We start from the raw sequence: 12,633 nt of genomic DNA, 5'->3' as shown, positions 1-12,633 counted from the left end.
AATTTCTTTAATAGATATAAAATTCTGAATTTCAACTAGTGTCACCTTGGGGAGTGACATATATATGACTATGTATACTGTATATACATATGTATATATGTATATATGTATTTAAGTAATCATAAAGCTATGCATAATAAAACAATAACTTTAATTTTAAAAAGAGAGAACTGGGGTGCCTGGGTGGCTCAGTGGGTTAAAGCCTCTCGCTTTCAGCTCAGGTCATGATCCCAGGGTCCTGGATGGAGCCCTACATCGGGCTCTCTGCTCAGCAGGGAGCCTGCTTCCTCCTTTCTCTCTGCCTGCCTCTGCCTACTTGTGATCGCTGTCAAATAAATAAATAAAATCTTAAAAAAAAAAAAAAGAGAGAGAACTACTGAATGCAATGCAGGATCTGAGATTATCTTTTGATATCACATTATTAAGGACAATGGTGAAATCTGATCAGTAAATTAGTTAATGCTAGTTATTATATCAATGTTCATTTACTGACTTTGACCTTTGTAACATAACTATGTAAGAAGAGGTCCCTGTTTGAAAGAAATGTGTATTTTAGTATTTAGGATAAAGAGACATCACATTTGAAAGATACACTAAAGAATTTGCGGGGATCTATCTATGTGGAGAGAGAGAAAGCAAATAAGATAAAATGTTAACATTTGGGAAAACTCACTGAGGGGTATACGGGACTACTCTGTACTACTCATAGCTTTTCTGTTGTTCAAAAATATTTTTAAAATTTTAATGAAGTTCACAAAAAAGTAGGGGGTAGACCAGATGCTTTCTCATTTCAAAGTTGAGCACCTTACACTGCTGCCCTACAAGTCTGAGTATTCTGAATGAAAAGTCAAGTTGGAAAACATTATTTATATTGTCTTTTTTTTTCCGACCATGGGCAGCCCATAAATTAATCCTCACAGACCATTTTTGTTAGAAATTATAGTGAGCTGATGTCAGGCCCCCTATAACTGTATCATGTGTCCTAATGCATATGGGATCTTAGGCAATGTGGCCCAGGTAACTCAGCTTTCTGATGGTTCAATCTTGTTTTAGTGAAGAGATCAAGTATCAGAGGCTTTAAATAAACCCTGGACAGTTGGATTACATTTCTGATGAAATGTTCTAACCTGTGGTGATTTTACACCAGCCATTAAGTAAACTAGATTTCATGGGTGGAGCGATAAAATTAACGTTTTGAAATACCTTCTATTTATCTGAATCAAATAAACTTCAGATTTTTATAAGGTTCATCAAAACCTTTACTTCAAGCCAATAATACATTTGTAAGTCCTTCCCCATAGCCCTATAAATATTCCTACTTCACTTTTTTATTTCTTTATTTTAGTGAACCAATAACTAAGCTATCCCTTTCTCATCCATTCCCTGCTACCACCAGGTGTAGATGCAAAAGAGCAATTTAATCTCTGAATTTACACTAATTTTTTTTTCAATCTGCTTACCTCTTTTTTTTTTTTTTTTAAAGATTTTATTTATTTATTTGACAGAGAGAAATCACAAGTAGATGGAGAGGCAGGCAGAGAGAGAGAGGGAAGCAGGCTTCCTGCTGAGCAGAGAGCCCAATGCGGGCCTCGATCCCAGGACCCTGAGATCATGACCTGAGCCGAAGGCAGCGGCTTAACCCACCGAGCCACCCAGGCGCCCTGCTTACCTCTTTTAATTAGAAATTTAGGATCCAATCCAGGAATCACTGGACAGTCTCCAACAGCTAAATGTGAACTGGATCTGAAATTTACTGCCATTTACCCAGACTTCTTGACTGTCAAACTGAAAGATTTTATAAGAATGTAAGTAAAGAAGGGCGCCTGGGTCATTCAGTCCGTTAAGCGTCGGCCTTCAGCTCTTGTCATGATTCGGGGTCCTCAGACTGAGCCCAATGCCGGGGTTCCCTACTCAGTGGAGAGCCTGCTTCTCCTCCCTCTGCCACTCTGCTCCTTGTGCTTGCTCGCTCTCTCCCTCTCCCTCTCTCTGTCAAATAATAAACAAATAAATAAAATCTTAAAAAAAAAAAAAAAGAATGTCAGAAAAGACAAGCAGTATTCAAACTTATCAGTCAAGAAACACACACACACACACACAAAATGGTAGAAAAGCCAGGTAATCAGAGAGACAGAACCCAATGCAAGATGTGATCTAAGACTGGATGCTAAGTCAGGAGGAAAACAGCTACAAAGGATTTTTAGGGGGTTGGGAGGACAACTGAAAATATTTTTCAATGGACAGGATTTTAGGTTAGACTGAGTCAATATTAAACTTTTTTAGTGTAATAATTGCATCATGGTTACATAGAATAATCTTTTCTCAGAAGAGGCATGCTTAAGTATTTACAGGTAAAATGTCACATGGTCCAGGAAAAAAAAAAGGATATAAAGGAATACAGAAGTTTAATGCATTATTCTTTCAATGTCTCTGTAAATTTAGCTTTTTCAAGTAAAATTTAGAAAAAAATTAATCCAACTAGTTTAAAATTATTAGATATATATCCGGATTTCCATAGCAATTAATTTCACACACTACTCAGGCCTGGCCAGATGCTTTCAGAAAACGCTTTTCAGAAAACATCTTGTACACCAACATGTCAGCATAGTAATTTCTACAGTTCCGGCCCAACTAACTGAAATCAAGCCATGATATGTATTAATTTAATCATTCACTTAACTAACATTTATTGAACCATAAGCCCAGGATACTATGCAGAACACAAAGTGACCGCTGCTCTGAACAAAAAAGGTTTACAATCTAGTTTAAAAAATGAGGGGGTCCCTGGGTGGTTCAGTCGATTAAGCACATGCCTTGGGCTCAGGTCATGATCTCGGAGTCCTGGAATAGAGCCCCACTTAGGGCTCCCTGCTCAGTGGGGAGCCTGCTTCTCCCTCTACCGGCAGCTGCCCCTGCTTGTGTGCTCTCTCTCTTCTCTCAAATAAATAAATAAAAATCTTAAAAAAAAAAAGAAGAACAACAACAACAACAACAACAACAACTTGGGATACCTGGGTTGCTCAGGCAGTTAAGCGTCTGCCTTCAGCCCAGATCAAGATCCCAGGGTCCTAGAATTGAGCCTCCCATGTGCTCCCTGCTCAGTGGGGAGCCTGCTTCTCCCTCTCCCACCTGTTCCTACTCTCTTGCTCTCTCTCAAATAATAAATAAAATCTTTTAAAAGAAGTGAGAACTCAAAATCTAAACACATTAATATTCTACAAAGGATTTTATATTAACAATCATAACAAAAACAATAATGATGGTATAAGCTATCATTTATTAAATATACACCATAAATGAGATAAATTAAGTAAATTAAAAATTATCCAAGTATTCAAACAACACTGTAGATTAGTTACTGTTCCCCTTTTACAGATATGGAAAATAGGTCTCAGACTTTAAACTTCCTTAGGTAATATAGTAAATAGATGAAACACGGCTTAACCCAGAACTATGTGACATTAAGGGTCATCCACCTTGCTTTGGGTACTGCTGATACAATAGGAGATACAAAGTTCAAAATTAAAAAAATCAAAAGTAATTAACAACATCAGATATTTATAGTATCATAATTTAAGTGCTCAGAAATTTTCAGATATATTTTCCCTATTTTTTTAAGTAGGAAGTTTTGTCTAAACTTTAAGCTTATTTCAAAAATTGAAATAAAGTTATCAGATAATTTAAGTGAAATGAGTATGTAAGATATTAAGTGAAAACATTTCTAAGATTAAAAAAATGCCTTCAGATATTTAAGATAATTTTTTTAAAAGATTTTATTTATTTATTTGACAGAGAGAGAGCGCGGCAAGAGAGGGAACACAAATGGCAGTGGGGATGTGGGGAGAGGATAGGGGGTGGGGAGTAGAAGAATCTAGCAGGCTTCCCACTGAGCAGGGAGCCGGAGGCGGGGCCATGATCAGAGCTGAAGGCAGACGCTTAAAGACTGAGCCACCCAGGCGCCCCTTAAGATAATTTTTTTGATAATTTAGTGAGAACTTTATTAAGTGATTCTTATCTGAAAGAAAACAAGCTTAAGATACATAACCTGAAAACATCCCTAAAACTTGTATTCTGTTTTGGATGGATGTGTTCATGTCCATCTTACCTTTGTCTTTGTATCTGAGTTCTACAATTCAAACCAACCATTAATTGTGAGACATACATATAGAGAGAGACAGACAGACAGAGAATCTTAAGCAGACTCTATGCCCATCACAGAGCTCGATTTAGGCTTTTCTCACGACCTTGACATCATGACCTGAGTCGAATCAAGAGTCAGGCACCCGACCAACTGGGCAACCCAGGCATCCCTATAAAATATTTTAAAATAAAAGGGGAAAGAGAGGGGCGCCTGGGTGGCTCAGTGGGTTGAGCCGCTGCCTTCGGCTCAGGTCATGATCTTGGGGTCCTGGAATCGAGTCCCGCGTCGGGCTCTCTGCTCAGCGGGGAGCCTGCTTCCCCCTTCTTTCTCTGCCTGCCTCTCTGTCTACTTGTGATCTCTCTCTGTCAAAAAAAATAAATAAAATCTTTAAAAAAAAGAAAAGGGGAAAGAGAAATTTAGGACTTTCAAGGTTTGAGGTCTTATTTCTGATATTCCTCATTACAAAAAGCTAAGTGCAATTCTTAAAGGAAAGAAAAGGCTTTCTGGAATATAGGTTTATAGTTTTCAAATAAAGTAATTAAGTGAATGTACTGCTAAGAAAATACACATTTTCTGAAAGATTCACTTAATATTTTTAGTAACACATATGAGACCTTTAGATATAATAATACACTAATTGAGAAATTATTACATACCAAGCTGTCCTAACCACTTTACATGTATTAAATAATTTAACTCTATAGTAATCCTGTCTTATGTGTTATATATTAACATATAAACATAAACTTATATGTTTATGTGTGTACTATATTTAAAATTAAGCACATATTCCATATAATACTTAAATAATTTGGTTCTTTAAAATAAGTAAGTTCCTATAATAAGTTTACTGTTTAACATGTAGAACCATGAAAAGAACATGTACTTTAATCAAACTCATATGACATCAGTAATTTTAAACATATATGATAAAACTATAGCATCTCCTCTCTTAAAACCTGTCACATGCAGAAAGTCCTGCTATTAGTTCAAAAAGGACTCAAAGAGGTAGTATTTAAAACAACAGAGCATCACAACAGGTTAAAAAAAGATTCTATAATCTTCATTATCTTGCATCAGCTCTCTGGTAGGTAAATTTTATGATCAGATCTTTAAAAATATTAGTTTTATAACATTTTGGACACTGAAAGACATTCAATTATTACATTAATTAAACCTGAAAATGAATTAAAATACTAGTTAAGGTTTCAACAAAAATTTATTAACATTTATTTTGAGCATTTTTTCGGACTCTTAAAAATACATTCTAAAAAAATGCAACAACAAAATTCTAGTCTAGCGCTATGAAAACACAAACAAGTTTCAAATGAGTTTAAGTATTCAAGACACAAGGTATATATTCTTTTCTTAGCTAGGAAGAATTCAACAGATTTTTTTTTTTTTTTTTTGGGCAGCTTGAATGAAATTTTCCTCACGCCCATTCACCCCAGTTGGCTTTTATTCACTGATTCTCTGGGATCATTCCTAGAAATTACAGAATGAACATGGGTCTTGAGTCACTGGAAATGTACGTGCTCCAATAATAAATGAATGATTTGACTGTGTATGAGCTGGCTTAGTGAGAACCTAGCCCTGAAATCTGTCTGATCATCTCTGGGCAAAGTGCTATATTACAGTTTCTGGGTATGCAAACCAGAAACCCCATGCGTGCCTTTGATCATGTGACTAAACACTGATGCATGAGCACACATCTTTGACAATTTTTGCCAGTTTATGACATAATAAGGAAAATAAGGACCATGTGTTGAATCATAAAACTAAATAACTAAATTTATGTAACTGTCCTATATTCAGAGATTATCTTCTTTGAATGTATATGCCTTTTGTTCTGGGGTTTTTTGTTTGTTTGTTTGTTTGTTTTTTAAAGCTGGTCTTGCTTTCTGGATACTCTCACCACCCACTCTGAATTTTTCCCTATGAGCCCATTATACTCAGAAGTCTCGGATTCACTGCATTTGACTGTAAAAGACTATAAAAATGGCATGCTTTTTGGCCTGAACAATGGTCAATCTCAGTATTTGATCAGGCCCTTAAATTTGCAACATGTTACTATGTCATAGAATGTTACATTATAACTATAGTTAAGAAAAGTTTATCATTTACCAATGATTTTTTACTAACTGAAACAATGTTGTAGATAAGTGTGTAGAGAAAAATGTTTAGTAACTGTTCAAACTTCCACTTCTCCTAGCTTAATGGGTTTTAAAAATAAACAAGATAACTCAATTGTATCTAATTTGGTACTTTTAAATCAGCGCCAGAATGCATAAGAATTTAAAAATGAAGGGAAGAGCTCACAAATATATGAGGTAAACTTCCCCAGCTTGGCAATTTTTTTGTTTCCTTCAAAGCATATGCCACAATTTGTAATTTATTCATTTGTCTTTAATTTTTGCCTGCTTTTCCTAAGCAAAGCTAATCTCCATGAGGGCAGAAATCATTTTGGTCTTACACACCATTGTAGCCACAGCATTTAGTATATGGCTAAAAAAAAGGAGAAATTATTCAATGCTGTTCAGGAAACTGAGCTTACTGAGCATTTACTATATGCCAGGCAATGATGGTACTAAATATTTTGAATGTCACTATGTCATGCAAATCAAGACCATATATGAATATGATTTATTTATGATTTGATTCTCTTTTTAAAATAGTTTTCAAAAAATATTTAAGTAGGGATGGCTCAGTTGCTGAAGCAACTGCCCTCGGCTTTTCATAATCTCAGGGTTCTAGGATCAAACTCCTCAGCAGGAGCCTGCTTCTCCCTCTGCCTGCCACTCCCCCTGCTTGTGCTATCTTTCTTCCTCTGAAAAATAAATAAATAAAATATTTTAAAAATCTATTTAGGTATGTCAATGTCCTCCATCAGCTCCCAGCAGTACTTGTTCTCTCCTTTATCAGCATCATCAAGGAAGGAAGGAAACAGTGAAGAGCTGGGCTGCCAGTGTAGAAGCTAGCAGGAAGATCACTTAGCTTTCATTTTTTCTTTTCTAAATCATCTGTAGACTGTTTCCTAGTTTAATATCTACTGCCATTTCTTTATATTTGTTCACTCAGTCCTTCCAATTGCGACTCTGATTATATTTTATAACCTAATAGCTAGAAAATATTCCCTTACTGCCCTCGAAAGAGTGTCTCTAATTATAGAATGTATAAATATGGTTCCCGCTCACAGATGCCCACACTTTTTATTTTGAAATGATTTTAGGGACGCCTGGATGGCTCAGATGGTTAAGCGTCTGCTTTCGGCATGGTGTTGATCCCAGGGTCCTGGGATCGACTCCCTCATTGGGCTCCCTACTGGGCGGGGAGCGTGCTTCTCCCTTTTCCTCTACTAATTCCCCTGCTTATGCTCTCTTGCTCTCTCTGTTAAATAAAATAATATAATCTTTTTTAAAAAATTCTTTTATTTTATTCATTTGACAGAGAGAGACACAACAAGACAGGGAACACAAGCAGAGGGAGTGGGAGAGGGAGAAGCAGGCTTTCCGCTTAGCCAGGTGCCCGATTCGGGGCTCAATCCCAGGACCCTGGGATCATGACCTGAGCCGAAGGAAGATGCCTAATGACTGAGCCACCCAGGTGCCCCAATAAATAAAATACTTTTTAAAAAATGATTTTAGATTTACAGATAAGTTGCAAACACAGTATAGGGTTTCTTACATACACTTCACCCAGGCTTGTGTAATGTTACCCTATTGTAATAATGGTTCTGGTACCATTTTTGAACCCATCATCCTAACCTGTTCCTGCAGTTGCTAGTGACGCTGAATATGTTCTGTCTGCCCCTCTTGGTCCACACTCAACTGACTGGCCGACTGGTCCGTTTTGGCTTCTGATCAGATCCACGAATGAAAGCAGCAGAAAACTGGAGGGCAGGGTATTTATTTGCATCCCTCAACCCCCAAAACTTTCTCTCTGCAGAAACATCCTAGTATGAAAGGCTGCAATAAAAACCCCTCCTCCATCTCTTCAGTTCCAACTACTGTTTCTATCTGGGTTTCTGCTCCCACTCCTTGGCCCCTTCAGGTCTAAGAACGGTGAGAAAGCTCTGCAGTCACTAGTCTTGGGATGCTTTGCCATCCCTCACTTCGCCCTTATCCCTGCCCATGTCTTTTAAACAATTCCTTTATTAAATTCCCCTCGATACCCCCAAATGACCACACAATCTGATTTTTTTTCCAGGGACAATGACCGATGATCTAACGAAAGTGTATTACCTTAAAATCGACATTCTCTTAAGGGAATATATCCTCTTACCCTGACACACCAAGTAGAGATTATATTTACATAAATATTTCTGCCAAGTGGAGTTCCAAAATCATGCCACTCACAAGTCCGATTTTATGAATCAAAACCTGAAATTATTTCCACTTTTACCTTACTCAAGGGTCAAAGAAACAATTACAGCCTGGCCAATAAGCTGCCACATATATATAAAATAACTCTAGTTGATAATAAATAGGGCTTGAGCAGGAACATGGTCCTCCAGACCAGTGGGGACAGGAATTTGTGTTTCTCTTACCTCCTACCCCCATCATTTGATACCCATCCTGGCAGTTTGGGCACTTTGAACAGAAACTGTCATTTCAGCTAGAGGAGAATTCTCTCTCTAGTCAGGGATTTGAAGTCACTATCCACACTTTTACATTTTGAACTATAATAAAATGAATACAGGTTATTGATATAAATAATAGAGTGCTTAAAAGTGAGAGGTATGAGACATACCAGGCAATTTTAGCCCCGCAACTGGATTCAATATTTAGTTAGCAGGTTCATAGTATTGGCTTCTGCACCCAATTTCCTTGATCAGACTCTTCACCTGTCCAACTACTTCTTCACAGAAAATGCAGATAAAATCTTTGCTTAGGATACCTGCAGCATCCACCCTGACAAAGAGCAAGGGACCCAGATCTGAAGATCTAAGAGGCCAGAGTCAAAGGAAGTGGACTAGATCTCTGGCACCAAGCCTAAGGCAAAGAGAGAATTATGAAAGGAGACCAAGTTGTAACCTGTAGCCTCCCATTGCTACTCCCCCAGGTAGCACCCAGCAGAATGCTAAGTCCTCACCCATGAAACCTTAAGCTGAAAGTTGTACTCTTCCCCTGCCCTCCCTCCCAAAATATGAATTTAGTTTTCATAACATCTCCTTCAGGGTTGTACAATATTCTACCTATTTTACACATATCAAACTAAAATCTGAAAGTATTTTAGCATTTCTACTGTGGAACAAAGAGACAAAGCTTTCTCTGGTGAATGAAATATATTATAGCCAATAGAAAATTAAAGAAAACACTTTAAAATGCCATCACCAGAGGGAAAAAGTTATTATTTTTTTCCTTTTAGGGCATTTCCCTACTCCTGTATAACAATTGACAACTATAGAGGAAAGTGAGCAACAGTTCAGTTCCATTGCTGTGGCACATGAAATTCAGCCACTCACAGGCACTTTATTTTAAAATAAGTCAGAGTCCACTGCCAAAATTCAAAAAAGCAACACACGGTATATTTACTTCTGAAATTTATTTCAGGTGACAGGACACCCACAGACTAACAAAATAAACATAGAATTAAGTAGTATTCCCCAAAACCCAATTTCACTTCCTAGCAAAGGCAGATGATGATTTAGCTACCAAGCTTCTTCTAGATCAGTCTGTCCATGCAACTGAACTCTTTCTCTATGCCCCCACCCTAACCCCTGCAAATTTGAGAGCCATTTTAACAGCAGCACTAAAATGATTTCTCACTTGAAAATCTGAAGACAAAACACCTGAGATGGATACACCCAACACAGAAAGTATAAGAAGAGATTAAGAAATACAAGCAGGGCTTTTAATGATACAGTTTGACAGCTGGAGGAGGGGAAGGAAGTAAAAGGGGGCGAGTGGATCAATATCCAGAAGAGAAACAGGAGGGGTTAATTTACCTTGAAAATAACCAGTATTCTATTTGTCCAGGCCCAATGAGAATTTGTGCCAAGCAATTTCATTCATTTCACAGTGCCTAGAACACTGATGGCTGTGTGGTAAATATTAAACAAATACTTGTTGGTTGATGAAAATGTACATGGCAACGGCCGCGTACACACAGGAAACAGAAACTCACGGTGGTCAGACAAATTTGAAAGCAATGCAAGGTTTGGTTCTCCATGTCAATAACATTTTCAAGGTACACAACAGGGGAAGCAAATGACATAAAAATTTGCCACATCCATAGTTCAACATGTTGTTCCTCTTTGAGTGCTAAAACTTTATTTGCAAAAGAAAAGCTAAGATTAGGTGAAAATGTTGTTAATTATATATACACGATATAATTTTAAAGATCAGTTTTATTGCTTAAGGTTTTTTGGTTTTGTTTTGTTTTTTTAATTAAAAAGGTTACTTGCTCAGGTTGCTTACATTTATAACAGCAATATGCCACTTGAAACCTTTAACACATAAGCACCCATTTGCTAAACTAAAGCTAGCCTTGAACTTTGAGTAGTGCCATATGCTTTTAAATTAACCCTTCTAAATACTGTACAAAGCTCATATCACAGACTGTTAGCTTACAACCAAATTAGGTTACTGCTAAATACTCATTAGGCAAACTACTGAAAATAAAGAAAACGTGCATATTTCTACAGCTCTATGAATGCCAAAATTAAAAATGATACAATGAGAATCTGGGATCAGGCAATGATAATTTGGCTGATCTCGATGGCTTACATATTTTAAGTTGAACTAAAACCTCTAAGGACCTTTCTCTTTGGAAAGCAAAACCACACATTTTAAAATAGTATCTAATGGAAGGTCTATTAAAATCACAATGGATCATAGCTGTCAACTTCAAATAGTGTCTCCTTAAGAGCTTAAGTTTACACACTGGTGCAACACCACAAAGGCAGATGCTACAAAAGGATCTACAAAGAAAAACAAATTTTATTCACAACACTTTGCATATAAACTTTCCTTTTGCAGACTTGTGTGGAGTTGAAAATAAAGGATGCTAATATGTACACCATACAGCACATCAAAAAAAGAGAGAGAGGGAGAGAGACAGAAACACTTCAGTTGAGTGAAAATTCATTTATCTACTGAAAATCCGGGAGAATTCACATCCACTGTACTCCAAATTTACTCCTAAGTGACAGAAAAATACTATATGAAATGGCAAAAAATTAAATATGATTTAATCAATAACTGATTACCTTTAAAACTTTGGGCTTCTTTTCCCTCTGGGGCCTCTTGTTTTCTTTTATAACCTAAAAAAAATCAAATTGCAAAATGAGCCTCTGTTTAAGAAAAAAAAATTAGCTCCCACCCCCCCAAAATTTTTGGCTATTTCTCTATAAAACTACTTAGACCATTTAAAATCATCAACATGTTTGCTAGACAGAACCTGAAGAGCTTATGTAAAATGTATACTTTAAAAGTCACTGAAAAAAAGCCTTGCATAAAGATGAAGTAGGGAAATACCCTTTTTTCCCCTTAAAGTCTGTCTTAATTAGCCTCTGCATTCTTCACAGCGAAGCCCACGAGGTAGCCATCTTGCTTGCTTCTGCAGAGGAAGCCTCTACAGTGGAACAGTTCTGCAAACTGCTTTTTGGTATTATTATCATGGTGTTTAAAGGCAGCCCTGGCCTGCCAGCACTGTAGACGTGCTGGGCATGCCTTTTGCAAAAACAGCCCCACAAAGAGTGCAGCCAATGGCAATGCAGAGCTTAGCAACTCCAAAGTGATCTTCTCTGCTAGCCTTCCTAGACAAAGGATCTCCTGTGCGGCTCCGCTCTCACCACAGGACACAGGCAGCCACAAGCTGCGACATGGAGTGCGCTGCAGAGGATCTGGTCGCGCCGAAATCACAGGAGGTTTCAGCAAAAACAATGCACACAAATCCCCCAGGTCTCCACCATCGGATCGATGGCGGAGGCTCCCTGATTAGTAACCTCTTGGCGGCTCCGAGGGCAGGTCTGCGCGGGGGGAGGGGTGCGCGGCTCTGCCTCCAACGTACAGGAGATATAACTGAGCTGAGGGGGGCATTTGGGCTTGCTGAAACTCTGGAAGGTATTGTGCATTTTTACTTTATAAGGCAAGGCTAAATATTGGCGATATTTAAGGCAGGGAGGTTATGTGAGGACAGTGTAGGCTCAGCTGTTGGGCTGCGTGTCTCATTCCCCGGGAACCACACCTCTTTGCAGCAGGCGCTTTGCCCAGAAACACAGCAATTTGATTTCTGTCAATAAATGTCCAATGACAAAGGCGGATTAAAAAATACTAATGAAGCCACTTGAAAGGAAAAGGACAGGATGAGGACAAGGAGAGAGGGAGGAGTTTTCAAAATACACTTGCCACTCTCAGTGGCCGGAGAGAAAAGATTTCTCTCTTGCTCTAGACATCTCTGGTGACCTTCATTTCCTAAAGATACCCCTCCGGTCCAGAAGATGGGCTCATACCTTTGGGACAAAAGGGGCACCTATGGCTCCTCAGTCTCCG

The 12,633-nt window shown here is 37.9% G+C and overlaps 1 protein-coding gene across 1 annotated transcript in view; it reads right to left on the bottom strand.

Moving 5' to 3' along the window:
- Positions 1-12,633, bottom strand: part of TET1 (tet methylcytosine dioxygenase 1) — a 132,823-nt gene that overhangs the window by 87,502 nt on the left and 32,688 nt on the right. Inside the window, exon 4 of the mRNA XM_044239650.1 lies at positions 11,349-11,402. Coding sequence (XP_044095585.1) covers positions 11,349-11,402 — 54 coding nt within the window. The remainder of the gene's footprint in view (positions 1-11,348; positions 11,403-12,633) is intronic.

This window comes from Neovison vison, chromosome 2, assembly GCF_020171115.1.
Source record: "Neovison vison isolate M4711 chromosome 2, ASM_NN_V1, whole genome shotgun sequence".
Classification (NCBI taxonomy): Eukaryota; Metazoa; Chordata; class Mammalia; order Carnivora; family Mustelidae; genus Neogale; species Neogale vison.
Note: the sequence above shows the minus strand (reverse complement) of the source record. Positions and strands in the feature narration are given on the sequence as shown.